Below are 20,397 nucleotides of genomic sequence, written 5' to 3' on the forward strand. Positions count from 1 at the left end.
TTTAATTAGGGAATAAAATCACAAATATTATAAATTTCTTTCTCAAATCCCATACATATAACAGAAACTATGATTAGAAATGCTCCAATGATACTGGTTGATGTAGGCTGATCTCCGAAAAAATATACTTGTACAATATAAGCCAAAATAATATCTAAAGATCTAGTCACAGATACTTTTCCAGCACTTTCTATCTTTAATGCATTAGTTACCAAAACTTGACCTGATAATCCAGTTAGTGCTACTAACAATATTTTACTCCAGGTAATCCAATCATGTGGCAACTTTGATTTTTGTTCGTGATTGTCTGATATGAGGAAGAAGAAAAATATTGCTGTAACAAGTGAATACCAAGATAGGTTGAAGATTATTGTTGAATAATGGATTTCTGAACACTTTCTCATAATAACTATGTTGAGAGCTGTAAAAAGGGTTGCCAAGATAGCGCATATATATCCCATCACATTGTATGGTTCAGTTCTGTGAATCTAGAAAAACAAATATTTCATGCCAAATTGTTCATTTATAAAAAAATCTTATAAAGAATTTTTTTACCTGAAATAGAAACGGTGGTTTAGATACAAAAACGACACCTGCAAAGAGTGCACACATAACTATCACACGTAATATTCCACAAGGTTCTTTCAACAGAATGAAAGATAATGCAATAACAATCACTGGAGAACTAAATATGATTGTTGTAGCATCTCCTATAGGTAATTTTCGAAAACTATAATATAATAATGATAGAGTTGCACCACCTACTATTCCCTAAGAAAAGATGAAATACTGTATTAGATTTTTTACTTATTAATACATAGAATATAATTATTATTAATTTTATAATTGACATACTTGTAAATGTAAAAGCATTCTTTGTCCTTTGGGTCCAAAAACATTTTTAGAAACTTTAAATGCTACAGCAGCCATAACTAACATTTGTAGAACAGATCTGATAGCCAGTAATACCATAGGATGTACGTTTTCTACTGCTTTAACTAATGCAGAACTAATTGTAAAAAATGTACCTGATAAAAATGCCAAAAACACTCCATACCATTTGGTACTCTCTTGATATGTTTCAGCATTATTGGCAAATTGTTCAGTATAATGATATGCTGGATGGATACTATTATAAGAAGCAGTAGATTCAATGCTGAATTTCATCGTTCAGCTACTTTACAGTTACGATACACGATTATACTAAACGAGACATTTGCGGTATACTACCGTTTACCACTAATACATCTGCTGTCTGATAAAATTAACATACAGCTTTGCACGTCAAACAGCTTATTACGGATTAATACGGTAGGAAGATTTGGAAAATGTAATGATCGGATTGAAATTCGTCTGAATGTAAAACGGTAGAAAAATGTTAACAAGATCCAGTTTGTTGTAAAACTGATATGATCCATTCTATGTGTATTTTACAGCTTTCAAAATTAATGTATTCATCAACATACCTGGAACAAGTACATCTATTCGTAATTACATAACTTAATAGATTTATTAATAGATTAATTAAATTTTTTGTTGAATGAATTGTACATTGAATACGTTATGACATTTATGCAGCTTGTAGATATATTCATACACTTTAATTTTATTTCAATAATAATTTTTATTATATTAGTAAAATGGCTTGAAAATATATTTTTTCTTTCAAATATATATTTACATGTTTTTGTTATAATATTATAAACATTTATGCACTACTTTTATTTGGATAAAATGCATATATAATTATGTAACGAAAATTAATCCTTTCCAAACTGAAGACCACTTAGTGGTTTATCTACACGATAAAGTGTAGTACCCAAGTTGAAATAACCCAGATATTCTATAGTTTCTGGTGTTGTATCAATATGATAATGACCACCCTCTCCATGGTGGGAAAAACTGTGGAAGTGTTGAACACGAAGATCTAAATCCTAAAATTACAATACACATGCAGAATACTATAAAACAATACTACATATAATAGATTTTTAAAAATTTCAAATCATTTATTGCCAATAATGTTGTTAAAGTGCAGCTTGGATAGTTTATCCAGTTTTATATGATTTTACTTACACTTTCAGAACTGACGAATGTACCAACAGCTATTAAAGGTGTTGACATATTATAAAAGTGCAACCAGTTATTAAGTTGTGTTTCAGTATTTAATGGAGTTTTTGAGAAATCAGCCATAACGTGTTGTTTAATTTTTCCATTTTTGATTAAAAATGTTCCTCCTAATCCTATAATTGTAAAAATTTAATACAGATATTGAACTATAATATAAAATATATTTATTAGTCATAATAATTCTTACCAACAAGATTATTTGGATAATGTTGAGCAATTGCTTTTTGCATAGATGCAATAAAATCATTATTTCCAGTACGTGTCTTAGCATGCACTTTTAGAACTTTTCCTGGTTTTCCTTCAGTTACAAATAAATTAGCTAATAAAGCAAGTCTTGTTTCATTGTCAGGTAATGTTTGAAGCACACAGTTCCCATTTGCTGTATTGACAGATGAAATACGAGTTCCATTTTGTACACTGGATGATGAAACAATCAAGTTCATTATAAGCTAGAAGAAAGTTTTACATATCTAGTAAATAATTAAACCAAATATATAGATTTATAACTAAAAACTTAATTTAGTTATTATACTTCACAATTGGAATTTAGATATGGCCATGGGCCAGCACCTGCTCCAATAACAAAAGAATCTTTTTTGTATTGTAAGTGATTCAAAAGTTGTTGAATATCATATAATTTATCTTTTTGCACAGTAGGAAGAAGAAATGATGGACCACCAATTTCCAGCAATATTGAGTTACCACCTAAACCTAAATATTAAATTTCATATATTAATTTAAAATAGTATAGAAGATATTTAAAATTTAGAACATTATTTACCTGGTGCAGCAAGTGTGAAAGGTTCTTGGGTTAAATCTGGGCAATCAACAATTTCTACTTCAACATTCGCGAAATTTTTAACCAATCCTTTTTTCAAAACTATTAAAAAATATATTTATTAAAATATATGTTTATATTACGTCATTAAAATTTTTTTATAAACAGAGATTATATTGAAAATTACCATCTTTTATTTCATCAAGAGAAGGAACGTGTAGCTCTCTTTGTATTATGGTAAGTTCATTAGGATTCAAAGTTGTCATGATCAATATATTGTCTAAAAATTTGTTTTTAAAATATTAATGTAGATGTATAATAATTTAAATACAAATGTAAATATGATTCAAATTACCTTTAAATAAGAACCGTATGTGTAATTTATTAAAGAACGTATGTAAAAGGAGTAATAATTACTTGCCAGTAATCTATCTATCTCGCCAGAGGAAATTTACTTTATCTAATCACGTGTTTGAGTACGACTTTTTATTTCGTAAGAGCGTAATAAATCAGTTGCAAGGATGTATATCTGCAATTTAATAATTTTTATTACGTAATCTCTCTTTTATACAGATATGTAGACCTGCTTATAATTGAATTCAACACATTTCACTGTGCATAAGTTGTTGAAGTTAAGATATTGACGAAAGATCAATTTTGCGTTATCATTGAGAAGTCAAAACATTAATTTTTTAAATTTCTATAAGATTAAAAGATACTAAGTCAAATAATTTAAAACAAATAATATACATATAAATATATGTTACTTGATAGAAACGAGACAAAAACAAAACAAAAAAAAAATGGATGTATGGAATATTTTTCAAATTTTTTGGACAATTTTATAATTAGATTGCATCGAAAATAATAAACTTAAAGGAAGTTTCATATAGTTTTCTATCAAAGAGCATATTATGCGAACAAGATAATGCATTTAAGAAGGAAAAAATGTCAAGTGGTCAAATGCGAAACCGATAAGATAATTCGCGTTAAAAACTATCGTGTTAGAAATTACTTATAGTTTCCTTCAGAGATGGCAACACGATGCAGTTTAGAACAACAAGATATCCACACGTGTCAAACAACGAAATCAAAATAATAAATTCATCAAATCACATTGACATTTCTGAAGAATTTTCACATCGATAATTGCTTGATAACATTATATTTCAAATCAATCTTGCAATTCATGCATTTTGGATATAGATAGAAGAATGTGTTTAAAAAAGTATTTAAAAATTTTTCCACGCAGAGTATTCACGTACTAAGTGAATTTTTGATAACAAATTTTTAACAGCACAAGTGGAATTCAAAGTTTGAAAAGGAAGATTATTATTATTTTTCGTTTTCAATTTTATTTTGGCGATAGAATTTGTAGGGTAATTGATAATTGAACGTGATGTTGGAAATGATCCGATATAAAAGTCGGAAAAGAGGGTTGAAATATGTACGTCAGTGTTCGGTAGGGTTGTTGGGGATGCGCATTGGACGTCGAAGGAGTCTATCGCGTATCAGCCAACGTTCCTGGATCGTATCGTCAGTATGCGGTCGCGCATTCCATGCGGAAACATCTGTTTGTTCTTTCGGTTTCTTCATTGTCTCTCCGACCTCGAATCACGTCGAACACTACTCTCACCGTTTTTATTAATTTCCCTCAATTAGAAAAAGAAAATTTTCACCGCGTAATCGCAAAATATTTAGAAACCAGCGAGAGAAAAGAAAACGAGCGTAGAGAATATTTTTTTTATTGAAAATTCCTGGATTACGATCGAAACAAAAAGAACGATCGAGACGAAGAGAGAGGAAAAGAGGAGATTAAAACGTTTCGAACAAAGGATCCTTACGTATTATTACGGATGCTAGAAACAGATTAAAAAATTCATAGAAACATCTTTGAGAATTACCGATTGAGATCAAAGGAGAGAAAGAATCGTTAAGTACGTACGTACTGGTGTAACCGCGTGACAAGAGGCACAGTATCATTGAGCGGGAAAAGGAAGCGAAAACCAAAAGAAAGATCGAAAGAGACGAGGAGAGTTTTAAACACGAGAGAGGAACGTCCTCGTGACTTCAACCACGTGTCTCTCGTGGTCCTCGTTTAAACACGCGTAAGAGCAATTTTCTCTATTGACGTACACCGGTTGTTCGTGGTTGCTCGTATACTGATGGACACTCTTGTTTCTTTGCCACGAATCTATTCACGAATTGGAACTGGCATGCGATTTTTTCGAAATTAAAAGGCCATTTAATATTTTCTCGCATGCTTTTTTTTTTTTTCTTTTTCTTTTTTTTTTTTTTTTTATGTTAATGTAATCGATCAGTCTGTCCACATCTCCCTTTCTCTCGATCTCTATAGCATGCAATTAACCTAAATGTTGTAATATCCCAGCTGAATTCTAGAATTTTGCATGCTGTGGATCAAACTATTCTTCTATTAATGTTTGTGAAATATTCTTTTCCCTATTGTATTTGTTGTTTCTCAGGGTTCTCGGATCTTGCGAAATTAACATTACGATTACAGCGTTTTTGTAACATTTATTTAGACAATTCGATGATTGATTCTATCACTTTCGCTCTTTCATTTACTACTAGTGAGACCACAAAGAGCGGTGATTATTTTTCACTCTAAAATTTGCCAATAATTCGGTTTACGAGTGAAATTTCAGGTTTACGATTATCGAATTGCTTTCGAAAGCAGAGTCAGGCTTAGATTGATTATATTCAACGATCATCATCAGGCGAAAAATTATTCGACGTATTTTTATTTCCCCCGCGAATCTATCGATTCCTTCCCCTGAATCAGTGTCAGAATATTTTTTATTAAAAAAAAAAGAAAAGAGAAAGAAGAGGAGGAGAAAGAGGAAGAGAGGATGACGGCAATTTTTTTCCATTAATGACACGGGATGCCGTGGGAATGCGTAATGAAGACGATCGATCGATCGTACTGCGAGTCGATAACGTCGAAAGTGAAACCTGCGAGCCCGAAATGAAAAATACGGTGCGTTTAGCCGTGCTCGCAAGACAGCGGAACGTATGTACGTAAGATTGCAGCTCGTAGATTATTTGTAGTCGTTGCCATTGAGATGGTTTGATAGTAGCCCCTTCCCCCGCGTATATACCTTTATATCGAGACTGAATGGACAGAGAGAGCAGCCTCCTCTATGAGATAATACGCCTGGTTGTACCTAAGTCATTCAGGCCCGAAGTCGGATCCATCGAATCGCGAGAGATCGCGCGAGGTGAGGGTGGACACCGTGGCCCCTGCAGTCATGCTCACCATACAAAACGAGTGAGTATATCGGTTTGCATGCGATTGAGTAGCTACACGTACGATACTTCGGCTGCATCGATGCATCCGTGGATATCTTCCACTACCGTGCTTTCACCTCCTCTCGCTTTACAGAAATCACTGCCATGCCGATGCTTCCTGCTTCGTGCTTTTGATCATGGTTTCAGGGGTTCGTCGTTCGATTCGTGACTTTTCAACAATTGCCAAGCTTATACAGAGGGGATAAGCAGATATATTTCCTCGTGTAGAAACACGTTCCGTCCCGAACCGAGATTCCTTTCATCCGAACAGTCCGCTTCCTTAATCTTCTTAAATCATCGCCGTTCTACCTCTACGCGTGTCGCCGTATCTTTTTCTATCTCCCCTTTGTCCGTTGAAACAAATTTATTTCCCATCTATTACAAAGTTCGGGATTTCACAACTTGTTAATTTACTCGGTTCTCTGCTAGCTCCGGGCATCCTCTCCTCGAGGAGCAAAGCCATCGTCGCCTAGCTCAGTGCATTCATCTACTCTCTGAACTTCCTTTCAGCGATGAAAGAATCTGTATTCTCTTCCACCTTCTTTGTCGATGGGTTTGTGGTTTCGTGGCATCCGATTATGCGGCTTTGCGATAGACCTCCCAAAACCAGTACGTGGAAACCCTTGGTAGAGTAACTGATTTTCGTGGCTTTATAATTATAAGATCTTCGATAAGCCGGTTCCTTTGACGATAATTCTACTAAATTCTTTTTTACAGAATCCTCTGAAATCTCACAAATCCTCGTTTCAAATTGTATGTACTCGCCTTGGCTTCTTCTCTTTTTTTTTTTTTTCTTTCTTTTGCTCAACAACAAACTCTATCAAAATCTCGGATCCATTCGGATCCATTTCATTCACACAGTTTTGAAGTTTCCGGTGGAACGTGAATCGTCTCGTGAGCGAGAAATCCGTAATACGACGTACGCAATTACGAAGGTGCGGTTTCGGGCAGATGCCGTGACGTGTTCCTCGTGGCTCGACATGGATTCCCTTTGCATCGTGTGTAGTAACATGGCAATAAACCACTACAGTGGCGGTGCATAATCTAATGGCGGGTTGCCTTCAGCGACAAGTATGGGACAGGCTTGCACCGTACCTCCGACACGCGGTTCATTAATTGCAACTTGCTCTCTCGACAGACAACGGCGTTATTCCGATCGTCAACAACAACCGAGGGGTTGGAAGGGAAAAAAACACACGTCATACGTGTGTCTACAATCTCGAAGGAAACCTCGAAGGAAGCTATGAATTTTCTTTGTTACGTGTCCCTTTTATTCTTTCAGTTTTCCTTCCTCCGACATGAGGACATCGATCGGACACCATTCTGTCGGATAATTCATGTACTCGGATCGAGTTTCCTTCACTTCGATTCTTGCGTGCTCTCGGCGCGGCGCGTGCAAGTCTTTGCGTCTTTGGAATTTTCAGGCCCAATTTCACGTAGAAGATTTTTCGAACGGATAGCTCGGTATGCGAAGAAATTTAGAGGCAATCTCCGACCGAGAGCAGTTCACGAAATTGCTTCCCTCACGTTTCATCGTTTTTTTCCTCTGTTAAACGCACAGAGAACGCATCTACTTCGAGTCACCTCGCGTCGAATTTTCTGTTTTCCATTTACAAATGAATTTAACTTTCCTCGTGTACCTACCTACAGGGCTCGTAGCTGTTCTGCGTTAAACAGATATATCTGCGTGACTACCTTCTCGTATTTGCTCGTCTTAATTCGGATCAGTTTACGCGCACCCGTTTGCTGTTGGAATGCATTTTATTAACTCGTAAGATAAAAATCATCGGCGCGTGTTTTCTACTAGGAGAGATTTTTACAAAATAGATAACTTATTTGGCAAACTTTCTCATGGTCCGTTTGACCCAAATCATCCCCCCCCCCCCCGGTTGTTGTTGTTTTCGGAAATTAGAGAAACCGGCGACAGTGTAGCAACAGCGTACTATGGGAGGCTGCCGGGTTTAAAGATTTGATTTCACGGCGGTTAGCTTCATTGTGCGCGAAGTTTAGAAGAAGAGAATGGTCTTAAACTTGGTCTTGCTCCGCTGCTGCGAGATTATTACCTCGTATTCAGAGAACAACAGGCAATGCACGTCAGCGATCATCATTTCGCTCGATTGCGGTTTACGGAAGCCAGCTGTAAGCAATGTCCCTCTCCTGTTGCTGCTCTATTGCGCGTTCTTCGTTATAACGCAGTTGCTCAAACAACAACGTTTGACGATTGTACGAATTAATTCGAATTCGTACAAGCGAGTCTTCGGTATTTTCATTCACCGAGCGTATCGTTCGCCACGCTGCGTCGTTTCCCAGCCGAGTGAAATAAAAACAGATCGTCGCGATTGCAAGCATTTCGTTGGGAATCAAAAGACGGGGGTGGGGCGGGAAGGGGGAGGGAAGGGGAAAGGGGAAGAACAGGCTTACTAATTTGTGTCTTGAATGTATACTTGTGACAATCAGCCTACTATTCAAACCGACGTTGGCTGCCGCTCGTTCGATCCTCTCCTTTACACTGTGTTTGATTTTCTTTCACGACGCGCTGAGGAAAAACACGTGTGTCAAACGAGTTGCTCGTGCAAAAGGCTCGATGTCAAAGGCTCTCCTTTTCTTCTTCGCGGGGAAGGCCTTGCTTGTTTCCTCGATTATTTAATTTCGCCAGCGAGTGGAAAGGAAAGAAAGGAAACCTGACGGTGCCCAGTATCGTGTATCACGATCAGTCGTTTTCTATCGAGAACACGACGCGCGAAACACGCGTGTCTTTTTGCTCGTAATTGAAAAAAGGCAAAATCAATGGAATTCCCTGTAGGATGAACCATCGATACGTAACAACCTGCAACAGTGAAAAGTTCAATGGCTCTCCTTTCTTCTCCGCGAAAAAGGCCTCGCCCTCGTTCGTTGCTTGTTCCCTCGGTTATTTAATTCCGCTGGTGAATAGAAAGGAAACAAAGGAAAAACTGGTGGCGTCAGTGGTATCGTGCATCGTGATCAATCGTTGATCAAAAGAACACGACACAGGACAGGAGAAACACGGGACGGAATGACATTTTGCTTGGCCATTAAATTCGTGGCCTCGTAGTTCGAGCGTAAGAGCTCGAAGCCCCTAACAGTTGCACGAGCACGAACTGCTGTAGAACTACCCGTAATCTACTCTCACAGGTTAAATGTATGTCTAAATTTCAATCTGTCAAAGAATGACTCTTGTGTGCCGTGCAGTTAAGCGTAAATAGTCTCTCCTTTTAATATAGTTAAGTGTAAAATAGCTCGCATAGTTTAATTACAATATTTGCCCCGGCTTGTAGCGCGTGCACGCACGCTCACTTGAACGGCCGTCGAACACGTTCCACAATGCCTCCTCGTATGCATGACCTCCATCTGCAACTAACCAACACCGATGCTCGCCGAGAACGAAATTTTCATTTGTTTTTCCCCCCTTTCTTCAATCGTTGATTGAAACGTGTGATTGATATGCATCGCGAAGTATTGTTTTTTTTTTTCTTTTTTTTCTTTGTTAGTATTTTTCTAACGAATTTTCAACTCATTCTAGTGTCTGTAACAGTTCGTGTGTGTGTGTGTGTTGTTGTTGTTGTTGTTGTTGTGTGATAAGGCGTTCAAAGTGAATGGCTCGCTTTCGGCTAGGAATTGAAAAAGAAACGGTGGAAATTATTTCAGCATGTCACCGCGTAATGGCTCGTGCGTGGCGGAAGTAAGCTCGGTGAGGAGTCTCTCGTCGGACGATGTCTCGGCGACAAAGACCAACCGAAAGAAGTCCTGCTGGGCACGTGCTACGGACCCGGCACATCGCCGTGGACGACGAATTCAGCTGCTACAAATGCTGGTGCTGCCATTCATACCGATTCTAGCATTGATCGTCCAGACAGCTAACACGCTTCATGACATCCTGATCTATCGGCAGGAGGTCTCCGATATTGAAACGCAGGTAATCAAGGGATCAGACGTTTTTCTCGAAGTCCAAATATTTTACTCGACCCCCCCCTTTGTTTTCGATTCGCTTTGAATCATCTCGAACAGCGTTTCTTAATTTCTATTTTTTCCCCTCTCTTTTTTGTTTGTTTTTTTTTTTTGTCGGAATACGCATAATTCAACGGTAATAATCGATCGATGAACCTTTGTTACCTGACAGTAACAAAGGAGTGTGAGCAAACATGTACTACACCTACGTGCTCATTCCTTCAATCGTAGCCAATGCATTCTTCCTTCGTTTCTTCGATTGTTCCACGGTGAGGGTATAGATCATGATAACGTATCGGTTACAAAACCCTTTGTCCATGATTTCTAATGATTTTTAATCGCTTTATCGAGTCGAGTAATTTCTCGAACATGGATCGTGCAGCACGACCAAGAACGATTCTCAACTTGTTATTTATCAAAAAATCGAACGCGTTCGACAAAGAAAGAGAGGTTGAAAATATTGTTGTCGCGTTTGTTCACGAGAAACAGGCTCTTGTTTAGGGAATTTAGGAAATTCTTTTATCGTTTTTATCTCCGTTCATTCACAACGTCGCACCCTTTTAAAGGAGAAAAGTCTCGTTGTTACAAACGACGATTATCCAATTGGCATTAAACCCTTTTACGGTTGACCTCGATTCTTCATTTTCCGGTTCAGTGCCTTCTTTAATGCACAAGTCGTTTCCCTTAATGCCGAGCAGCTAAAAAGCTAAATTTCAACGAGACTGACCGTCAATTCTTTTTTTTTCCTTTTTCTTTTTTTTTTTCAATGTTGATACTTGTTTCAACATCGTGCGCGAGCTTGCACACGACTGATCATCGGTGCTTGTGGTCGATTCTCGAGTTTCCAATAAATCCGTGTTTAAAATTGACGTTTTTTTTTTCGATTCGGCACGTCGCGTCGTCGATAAATTAAAACGATGCATAGTAACGAATATTGCGCGCCGAAACTTTTGCTTTTTCCCCCTCGGTGTAGAACCGAGAGGAAAACTGTTCGATGAGAGAACATATTCAGAGGCATGGACCGTCTTCTCAGGGGGAATTAAAATACGCGAAATTCCTTGATGACACGACTGACGTTGTTGCCCTTCACAGCAGACGATAGGATTCTTTTTACGCAACTTTATCGATCATTACGTACTTTATCAAGAATTGTAATACGTATATATTTATTTTTATATATATAATATATATATATATTTATTATATTATATATATATAAATATATATATAAATAACCACGTAGCAATAACCGATTCTCAATAATAACACAATACATTTGTCATCATCAGCAAAAGCACATAGGCATTGTTTCATGGTGCGTCGAGCTCTTCACAATGATTCCTCATAGGGAATCGTATTGACAGTGAGCGATCGATCCACGAAAACGGATGGAATTCGAGTTAACAAGGAAGGAGGAGTGGAACAACATGTTTTCGACATCTCGATTCTTTTAATTCGTCCCAACGAGGAAACCACAAACACGCGGACAGACAGGTCGTCCGAAAAGATCCGCGTTAAACGAATTCTTCCTTCCCCTCTGTCGATTTCTCTCTCTTTTCATTCCTTGCCCAATCGAACAGTCGATCTAGCGTAAAGTACGGTCAAGAATGACAAAAGGAAGTGCATATTGCGAAACACTGCGTGTGTATTTGATATTTGATACTTTTTCCAACAGGATCTGGGCACGCTAGTTGGCACGCGACAATGTCAGTTCCATCCTTAGCTGTCGTCGAAAAAATTTCCATACTAGAATGAAGTAGCCTCGCTCGGTTCGTGGATGGTTATTACTGAAGTGGAACAGTGTTGGAAGAGTTGACGAGGTGGAGGAGGAGTGTTAGATCCGATCGAAATTCATCGAAACGACGAGGGATGGGAGGGGGGAGGGGGAGGTTGTAGCCTCGAGTGCACCGTTCGATCTCGAGTTACTTTATTTGAAGAGCACCGGTGGCATAGCATAAGGAAAGAATGGAAAAGAATGGACGCGCGTACTCCTCGTCGCTCGTCCTCGTCCCCATCTTCATCGTTCCCGGTGTGTTTGCCATCGTCCTGCTAAGCGTGTCGAGAGTTTTATACCCGTTCGCGTCGCTGCTCTGCCACGCCCTCCATAATTAAAATCTATAGGAAAACTTCATTTACCTTTTAAAGGAAACGCCTTCTCCTCTTGATCAAAATTAAATTGTTTGCGATACCACCGACGAACGGAATGAATTACGGTCCATTCCTTCGGCATTCGCGGCGTATTAAATGTTTCCTCTTTTTCTTTTCTTTTTTTTTTTTTCTTTTCTTTTCCTTTGCAGAGAAGTCGTTTCAATGCTTTCTTCGACTTTTTAGACTTTACTATTGGAGAGAGTCTTTATTTTTGTATAATAATTTTACAAGTTTCGATTCATGGTAGAGATTACTACATGGTAGAGACTATCGTCGTCACATCGAGTCAACACTGTTGCAATCTTGGTATAACGGATAGAGTGTGCAAATCTAACGTTGTTTCGCTTGATGTTTCCCATCCGCGACGATCGAACGTGTCAACACTCCGCACCGTCGTTGATAATAATCGTCAGACGCTACAAAAACCGAAAATGATCAAAGACGCGGGATTGAATTAATTTTTATCCAGATGCTTATCGACTATCCATTACGTTGCATGAGTCGCGAAAATTTCAACGTCCGTCCGTTTCCAATAATCGTTATTTTCCCTGAGTGAAGTGCAAAATGAAGGCTATATTTCACCATCGCTTTATCACGATGGCCGGATCTATAATTATTGAAATACTCGTATAACACTGTAAACATAGAGGCGTTGCAAGTATGATGGAAGGCCATAGGTACTTAAGAGTTCGAGTGACCACACAATGTGTATCTAGGAAGTATTCCGCCTACTCTATTCTGTCCACTTTGTCCTACCCTTATATTTAGTTTCATCTCCTTTCGAAAGTTCCACGAACCCGACAAAGCGGTTCGATCCTCACGCGTTTTGTATTATCCCGATTCAGTCCGACGATAGAATAAATTTCAAACAATAATTATGTTTGATCGTGTCGACGTTGCTACGTCGTCGACTCTCTTTCTATTAATTTCTTTTTTCTTTTCGCTCTTTCTTTTACTCTCTCGCATTGTGATTGATTACGGTCCTGAACTTCTTGCAGGTAACAATCGCCACAGACTTGGGGAAGGTTGTCACGCGGATGCAGCTTGAAAGATCCGAGGTTGCGTTCTTTATTTACACCAACGGCAATACCCTGAGGTATTATCACGCAGCATGTTGTTAGGCTTTCCCTCAAACCGTTCACCCGTGTTACGAATTAAGAAAAAAAAAAAAAAAAAAAAAAACAATTTCGTTCGTACAAAACGAACGCGTTCGGATAACTTCGCACGCAATACAGTAAAGTCGTTTCACCTCGAGGATCGCTTGATCCTTTTTCCGGTATACGTGACTCCGGTGGCGAAAGCCAATTCGTCCAAAGAAAGGGAACCCTTTAACGTACCAGGCCAATGAAGACAAATGGGCAACGGCTCTAATCAACGGCACCGCTACCGCGCTTTTCTCGCTGTTTCGAGATAAGAATGTGAGAACAGCCTCGGTTCGACCTAAATCTGTAGATCGAAATAGAAATTTACCGGCGGACGATTCGTAACGATTATAACGATCCCGGACGATTTTACATAAGTCTTAATTCGCCTTCGAATCACGGAGGAGTTATTCGGGCACTTGGTAAATTCAAGGTTCGAGATGGCGATTAGAGTCGCATGATCGGTGAAACGTGGCATATTGACCTGACCCCTTCCGCTTCGGTTCCTCCGGATAAAAACCTAGAAGGGGGGAGGGAGAAACTCTGTTAAAAAAAACGCTAGCGAAAATTTCCTCCGGTAAAAATAATTAATTTCCAGAATCCTTCTTCGGCTAGTGTAATGTCGCCAGTTATCGCAGCGCGGCAAACAAACCACCGATCGGGCTCGAACTCGGCCTCACCGCCTGCGAGTTTGTTATCGACGCGATGAGTTTTTAATACGCGACGCGTCTCGTTTGCTCGTCTGTTCAAGGTCGAACTTGACGCAGAGATTCGCCATAACCGATCAGGCTCTTCACAACATGACTACGTGGCCCCTGGTCTCGGTACCGACGGACGAGAGCAAAACGCAAACCTATGACGTGGTCAGCAAAGAGGCCTTCCAAGCACGGCTCGAGGATTTCAGGTAACGCAGATCGATCGGCAAACCCACTCCCCCATCCCTCCCTCTTCACTCCAGACGGAATCCACGTTAGCACGCTAATGACGTCAGAGGATCCCCTCGTGTGCCCGAACGGCTTTTTACCTGAATTACCATAACTTTCTTGACGTAACGCGATCGAACGACACGACGCGTGCGATTTTCCCCATCCTTGGCTCCGACACCTCTTTCGGCAATCGGCCGGCTAAAATTAACGCCCCCTCCTCTGGGAAAGATTTAAAGCGGAAGGCCCGATTCGATTAACCGAAGGGAAAGGAACATTAGGTTTTTTTTAAAGTCGACGTGCAAATGACAAAGCACGGAGGAATCGGCCAGCGTGCGTTTGCAGGAGGAGTTACAACGGCTGCGTGGAAAGTTACGATGGAATCCTCTGTTCCCTCCTGGCGGGGCCTTCGTTCCCGACACTTGTTGAATTTCCATTCAGCACCGGGTGCAAGTGGATACGACTCGCCACTTTCGCGTGTCTCCTCTCGCTGCTCGATAAAACACAAGGGTCTTCCTCTCGCGGGAATCGAACGAGAATGTTCATTTTCGTTCGATAATAATTTCGACGCCGAACACATCGAACGATCGTGTTCGTCTCGCGGCGCGGAGAAATTAGAGTGTCGAAAAAAAAATCCGGCAGACGTGTGCGCACGATACGGTACAATAGTGTCGTGTCTGATTAAAAAGGGGAGGGCCAAAAGGCGCGGCAGTACGGAGATACCGTGTGGTACGGTATGGTGGAACGGTGTGTGCTTTTATAATAGCATCGTCGTGTCGTATTTGTCTTGGCATATCGATCGATTATAAAAATACGTAGCCAGGATCCGGTTTTTCCAAGACCGAGTCCGAGACGAACCGTGGTTACATCTCGACGAAACGAACGCAAACTTTCGTTTCCTTTGTTCTCGTCGAATGTCAACGAATCTGCGTTAAAGCTCGCCGAGATACGAGAGATGTATGCCAGTGATATATATATATATATATACGAAAGATTATGATATTAACGTGTAGTACTACAGAAATATTTGCGGAAGGTGAAGGCTCTTCATTCTGTCGAATCGAAAACGACGAGAGAGACTCCTCCGTTACTAGGTATACACGTGTCCAATAAATCGATAAAGGCCAAGAGTCCAAGCATCGGTATGAATAATTGCCAATCCGTGGTTGCCGAAATTGATTTGTTACAGAGGAACATGTTGTGTGAAAATATACATGTATTCGTCTTACGAAAGTATCGATTAATAAAAGATTAAGGAAAGGATTAGATAGTTGGAACGTCCGTAATAACACTTTGGTAATCTTACTCGGCAAACGATACCAATTAAGGGCGCTACGTATCCCGTATAAATTATGTAGGATGACGCGTTAATGTAGCGGAAATTTCCCATCCACGTGGATCGCAGACACACATCGTTCGTATTCAACGCCCATTTCTCCGTTAGTTCGTTACGCGAAAAGCGCGTGAAACTCGCAGTCGTCTCTCCTTCGTTTTTATCTGCGATTTTAAAACTCTTCTCGGATATATTTTTCTAAAAGGGGGAAAGAAGAAAGGCGAGATACGCCGTTCGATTAATCGGAGAAATTCGATTTCTTCCCGCGTTCAAGGCTATTGGGGGTTCTAGGCATTCTTGTACAGGAAATTCTCCATTGATCGGCCGGGAGGGTCTGCGGTTTTCGCGTTGGCTATTATACGAGCATATGTCAGATAATAGAACGCATTTCTGTCAGCGGGAGCACCGGTAACAAGCCGCTAACAATCCTCTTCTTTCGTCCTGCGATGGTATTATGGTGGCTGACACAGGGATAACGGGGAAGGGAAAGGATCGGTGTTAACTCGATTTCATCGAACAACGCGATAACGCCGTACGATTCCCGATGCTCTATTAATTTTCGGCCGGCTTTGGATCGATCGGTCGAGTTTCTCTGCCGACAGAATTAATTAGAGTGGCTGATTATTTTCAATACGTTCTATCGCCGTGGCTGGTCTCTCGTTTCAGCCAATTAACGCTCTAGTAACATTCGTTTCGTATATCGCAAATTTGTGCATCGAAAATTTGTCGAAGACGAGAGGAGAACGTATTTATATTCGTTTGAAAGCTAGAAAGTGAAAGCAGCGTTCGATTTACATTAAAGCAACGAGATATTTGAGGTTCAAGGTTTGAATTCGCGTCTCATTAAAAAAAAAAAAAAAAAAAAAAAATGGAAAATGTCAATAAATGAGAATAACACATTACGTACGGAGCTGTAATAAATTCTCTCAAAGAAATCGTACGTCATTTTCCCTCTGTCGCTTCTCGGCCTTCTCTGTCGAACTACCTTTATGAGCAATGGATGAGGTTGTCACACATGAGCGCGTGACCGCCCATTTGGAGCAGTAGACAATATTTTTAGACCCCTCTGCCCGCCCCTCCCTCTTTCCACCCCTCCTCTGCTTTCTCTTTAACGTTCTATGACTATCATGTTCTCTGACTATCTCGATAACTACCACGGGTACAATGTACAACGATATGCAACTCGATACGATACGCTACATACCTATCTATCGACTCGATTCAATCTCGACCACCGTCTCGCGTCGCTCTCTTTATAATAAGAATCTCTGTTCAGAGTTTCCGTTCTGTTGTATGAAGGAACAACGAATCGAGAGAAAGGAAACAGTAGGAAATCTTCTAGAGGGGAAAAAAATGGAACAAATTCGCGGGAAAAATCGCGTACAACCCCCCTCTTTAGCTTTAGCGAAGTTTCGCTCTTTAAGACGCGTGTAAGAAAGCGTCGCTGTCCTTCGAATCTCTGACCTGCGAATAACGGAAGTTAACCGGGGTCTAAGTACAAAGTTTGTTCGTTTCCCAGGCAGAAGATAAGTTCGGAAGAGAGCAGCATTACCGAGGTGATGGCCTGGTATACGAGCGTGAACGCGGCGATGCTGGACCATCTGACTAATCAGATCAAAGAGACGGATAATAGCGGAGTTTGGAGGTAAAGGGCGGATTTCTTTCTCGCTGGGACATTCGTTTAGCAATACCGGCGCGAAGAACTTTGGAGAACTTTAGATAACTTTGGAATTCGTTTAAGTAATTTTTCTCAGTTTGAGAAAGAGAGAGACAAAGTAAGATAAGAGAGTTACCAAATAGCTCCACCGATGTTTCGTGAGTAACAGCCAGAGTCTCTTTTTTTTTTTTCGAACGACAGCGATGAGAGATTGACAGTGAAAAAACTTCGTTCAGATTCGTGCGAGTGAGGGTGTAAACTCGTCGTTTTCAGGTATCTGATAGCGTTTAAAAATTTACTGAGGAGCATCGAGAGCTTGGGCATTGCTTCCGTGTACGGGATCAATTACTTCGGACGCGGGATCCTTCTGGGAGACAATTACGTCAGCTATGTTCGCCACGAAGCTCTTGGACGTGACCTTCTTTCTGGATCTCTCACATACGTGCCTTCTCTCAAACATTTTTACGCAGAGCTCACCCGCACCATGCCGGAATATGGAAGAATTAAATCTAGGTACGCAACGATCACATTAAGAAAATCCACTTAAAAGAAACGAAAAGGGAAAAGACATTTTAAACAGCTAAAAAAAAAAAAAAAAAAAAAAAAAAAAAAAAAAAAAAAAAAAAAAGTAAAAAAAAAAAAAAAAAAAAAACAAAAAAAAAAAAAAAAAAAAAAAAAAAAAAAAGAAAAAAAAGAACGACTTTCGAAATCTAAGGGTAAACTTACGTACATATATAGAATGAGTGAGATGAAAAGTTGGAGGTACATCGGCGTGTAGAATGCATGAAACAAGGGAGATAGGTTTGTTTGGGAAACGTGCGTTACAGACGAGATGAAATCCTCCAGAACCAAAAGAGGGAACCAAGCGTAGAGGATGCTATCGCTTATTTCGATTCAATGGCAACGTACGTGGACGAGCTGCGTAAACTTCAACGAGAATTACGTCACATGATTAGGTGAGTATATTCGTTCGGTCGAATTAATTATGCCGCGTGATGCAACCTTTTTACACGACAAGTTGTGTTACAAACAGGGATTATGTGAATTCAACTTTGCAAGACGCGAGCAACAAAGAAGTTGCTGGGATAGCTATAGTGGTGCTGGTGTTGGTCGTTTCCCCCATCATTATAATATTAGTACGTAACGCGGTTGCGACGATACAAGTAAGTGATTGTTCCCTCTCATAATCGCGATGTAATTAGATTTAAAATTCAATTTATTCGTCTGGCGAATCTAACGTCTTTCGAGAAATGCTCCATCTTTATGAGCAAGAAAGAACGTATTTTATTGGTCGCGGCATCGACAATTTCAATTGGGCGTGTGCACTTCCATTGCTTCCGATCGAATTTCATTACTACAGTACATATAATACTTTTACCTCGCTGCTGCGCGCGGCGAGAGATAACGAAATTAAAGACTTTCATCCAACTGCTCCATCTCATTTTTTTTTTTTTTTTTTCCTTAATTCCATCGCGCCGCTAACGATTCTAATTGGTGATGAAACAATTCCGTGTTCCAAGTTAAATTACCGTTTTTCCCGGTAGCGCGTCAGCTAAACGGGTCTTTTCGTCGGGAAATTTTAGATGTACGCGGCCAATTTGGCGCAAAAGGCACGGGAACTGAAGCAGGAGAAAGGGAAGAGCGACACGTTGCTCTTTCAAATGTTGCCGCCGAGCGTTGCTCAACAACTGAAGCAAACTCAACAGGTAATTGACGATTGCCTGTTTGAAAAAAAGGTATCAAAGACACGTTGTTGATATCTAACAAGCTTTGCCCACTTTGTCGCGCAGGTTCCAGCAGAATATTACGAAGCAGTGACCGTGTATTTCAGCGACATCGTTGGATTTACAGAAATCGCTGCAGAGAACACTCCGTTAGAGGTAAAATCCTTTTCTACAAAGTTACTCTCAATTTATTTGCAAATCTTTTCATTATTATTATTATTATATCTTTCCCGGAAGGTTGTCACCTTTTTAAATTCCATCTACAAACTGTTCGACGCGCGTATCGAATGTTACGATGTGTACAAAGTTGAAACCATTGGCGATTCGTACATGGTTGCCTCTGGCCTGCCCGTTCGAAACGGTAAAAGCTTTCTTGGATCTTTCTCATCTTCATTTTACTTAGTGGAATTTATTTATTTATTTATTTATTTATTTTTTTCTTTTTCAAAGGAGACAAACACGTGTCTGAAATAGCGACAATGGCCCTCGATCTCCTGGCAGCCTCGTCGGTGTTCCAAGTACCGAAACGACCCGGTGAACGTCTTCAAATACGAAGCGGTGCCCACACGGGACCCGTAGTTGCTGGAATCGTGGGGAGCAAAATGCCTCGTTATTGTCTCTTTGGGGACACTGTGAATACAGCCAGTCGTATGGAATCAACCGGAGAAGGTTGGTCCCGTGTTTTCCTTTCATATCTAAACACATAGTTTTCGTCGCGTCTTCTTAATACTAATTGTCATTTATTTACACACGAAGCGCTGCGAATACACATTAGCCTGGAAATGAAGAAGGCTCTGGACGCCGTAGGTGGTTTCAAAATCGTGCATCGTGGCTTGGTGGACGTCAAGGTAAAACACGCTGTAAATCGAATGAACGTGAATTGCGCGTGTACGAGTGAAATGAATTTTTCACAGGGAAAGGGACTAATGGACACCTACTGGCTGGAATGCAAAGACGGTGGAATCGCACGCGCAGCCGAATTGGATCTGCCATCGTTCTTCGAGGATGTGCGACCAGTTTTCATACGCCGTTTACGGGAGGAGGGTACCCTTTGATGCGAGCCGTATTCCCGACGGGACCTCTGGTACCTGAACCGACCACCAACTCCTTACATCCGTCTTTCGCAACCCAACCTTATCGACCACTTGAAGAAGCCCACTCAAGGTCGTAAGAACCGACTATCCCATCCGAATCTTCACATTACACCCGTGAGGCCACCACCTCAGTCGCAGTCGAGCATCGAGTCGCAGGACTCCGCGGGAACGTACGAGGGAACTCAGTCAACGA

General features: G+C 40.2%; 3 protein-coding genes across 4 annotated transcripts; 1 reads left to right on the forward strand and 2 right to left on the reverse strand.

Moving 5' to 3' along the window:
* Positions 1 to 1,167, reverse strand: LOC122534368 (solute carrier family 35 member G1-like). The gene is made up of 3 exons (XM_043664931.1): positions 856 to 1,167; positions 556 to 771; positions 1 to 488 (listed from the first exon to the last, which is right to left on the reverse strand). Exons 1-3 carry the CDS (start codon positions 1,165 to 1,167, stop codon positions 6 to 8), a joined length of 1,011 nt encoding a protein of 336 aa, XP_043520866.1. The 3' UTR covers positions 1 to 5.
* A 487-nt stretch (positions 1,168 to 1,654) lies between these two features.
* LOC122534369 (ester hydrolase C11orf54 homolog) lies at positions 1,655 to 3,501 on the reverse strand. Its single transcript, XM_043664932.1, has 7 exons — positions 3,264 to 3,501; positions 3,096 to 3,188; positions 2,912 to 3,010; positions 2,663 to 2,841; positions 2,318 to 2,579; positions 2,077 to 2,243; positions 1,655 to 1,934 (listed from the first exon to the last, which is right to left on the reverse strand). The coding sequence occupies exons 2-7, from the start codon at positions 3,172 to 3,174 to the stop codon at positions 1,761 to 1,763; spliced, it is 960 nt and encodes a 319-aa protein (XP_043520867.1). The 5' UTR covers positions 3,175 to 3,188; positions 3,264 to 3,501; the 3' UTR covers positions 1,655 to 1,760.
* A 1,180-nt stretch (positions 3,502 to 4,681) lies between these two features.
* Positions 4,682 to 20,166, forward strand: LOC122534364 (receptor-type guanylate cyclase daf-11). 2 transcript variants are annotated; one of them, XM_043664921.1, is made up of 15 exons: positions 5,767 to 5,943; positions 6,053 to 6,197; positions 9,884 to 10,151; positions 13,330 to 13,427; positions 14,225 to 14,377; positions 17,249 to 17,374; positions 17,660 to 17,899; positions 18,214 to 18,342; positions 18,420 to 18,549; positions 18,970 to 19,092; positions 19,177 to 19,266; positions 19,348 to 19,471; positions 19,561 to 19,779; positions 19,867 to 19,958; positions 20,025 to 20,166. In XM_043664921.1, exons 2-15 carry the CDS (start codon positions 6,178 to 6,180, stop codon positions 20,163 to 20,165), a joined length of 1,953 nt encoding a protein of 650 aa, XP_043520856.1. In that variant the 5' UTR covers positions 5,767 to 5,943; positions 6,053 to 6,177; the 3' UTR covers position 20,166. The 2 variants fall into 2 exon arrangements, with proteins under 2 accessions (XP_043520857.1, XP_043520856.1); XM_043664922.1 differs by lacking the exons at positions 5,767 to 5,943; positions 6,053 to 6,197 and adding an exon at positions 4,682 to 5,016.
* The last annotated feature ends 231 nt before the right edge of the window (positions 20,167 to 20,397 follow it).

This window comes from Frieseomelitta varia, unplaced genomic scaffold (genome assembly GCF_011392965.1).
Source record: "Frieseomelitta varia isolate USP_RPSP 00005682 unplaced genomic scaffold, Fvar_1.2 scaffold_588, whole genome shotgun sequence".
NCBI lineage: Eukaryota > Metazoa > Arthropoda > Insecta > Hymenoptera > Apidae > Frieseomelitta > Frieseomelitta varia.

Bases quoted from the DNA above. Each gene is read 5' to 3' on its own strand.
- LOC122534368 (XM_043664931.1), bottom strand. From the start codon at position 1,167: ATGAAATTCAGCATTGAATCTACTGCTTCTTATAATAGTATCCATCCA. The intron at 772-855 runs GTATGTCAATTA...ATCTTTTCTTAG, and splicing joins GAATGCTTTTACATTTACAA to GGAATAGTAGGTGGTGCAAC. The intron at 489-555 runs GTAAAAAAATTC...TTGTTTTTCTAG, and splicing joins AACCACCGTTTCTATTTCAG to ATTCACAGAACTGAACCATA.
- LOC122534369 (XM_043664932.1), bottom strand. From the start codon at position 3,174: ATGACAACTTTGAATCCTAATGAACTTACCATAATACAAAGAGAGCTA. The intron at 2,244-2,317 runs GTAAGAATTATT...TTACAATTATAG, and splicing joins TTATCCAAATAATCTTGTTG to GATTAGGAGGAACATTTTTA. The intron at 1,935-2,076 runs GTAAGTAAAATC...TTGTAATTTTAG, and splicing joins CATTCGTCAGTTCTGAAAGT to GATTTAGATCTTCGTGTTCA.
- LOC122534364 (XM_043664921.1), top strand. From the start codon at position 6,178: ATGCTCACCATACAAAACGA. The intron at 14,378-17,248 runs GTAACGCAGATC...TTCGTTTCCCAG, and splicing joins GCACGGCTCGAGGATTTCAG to GCAGAAGATAAGTTCGGAAG. The intron at 17,900-18,213 runs GTACGCAACGAT...CGTGCGTTACAG, and splicing joins TATGGAAGAATTAAATCTAG to ACGAGATGAAATCCTCCAGA.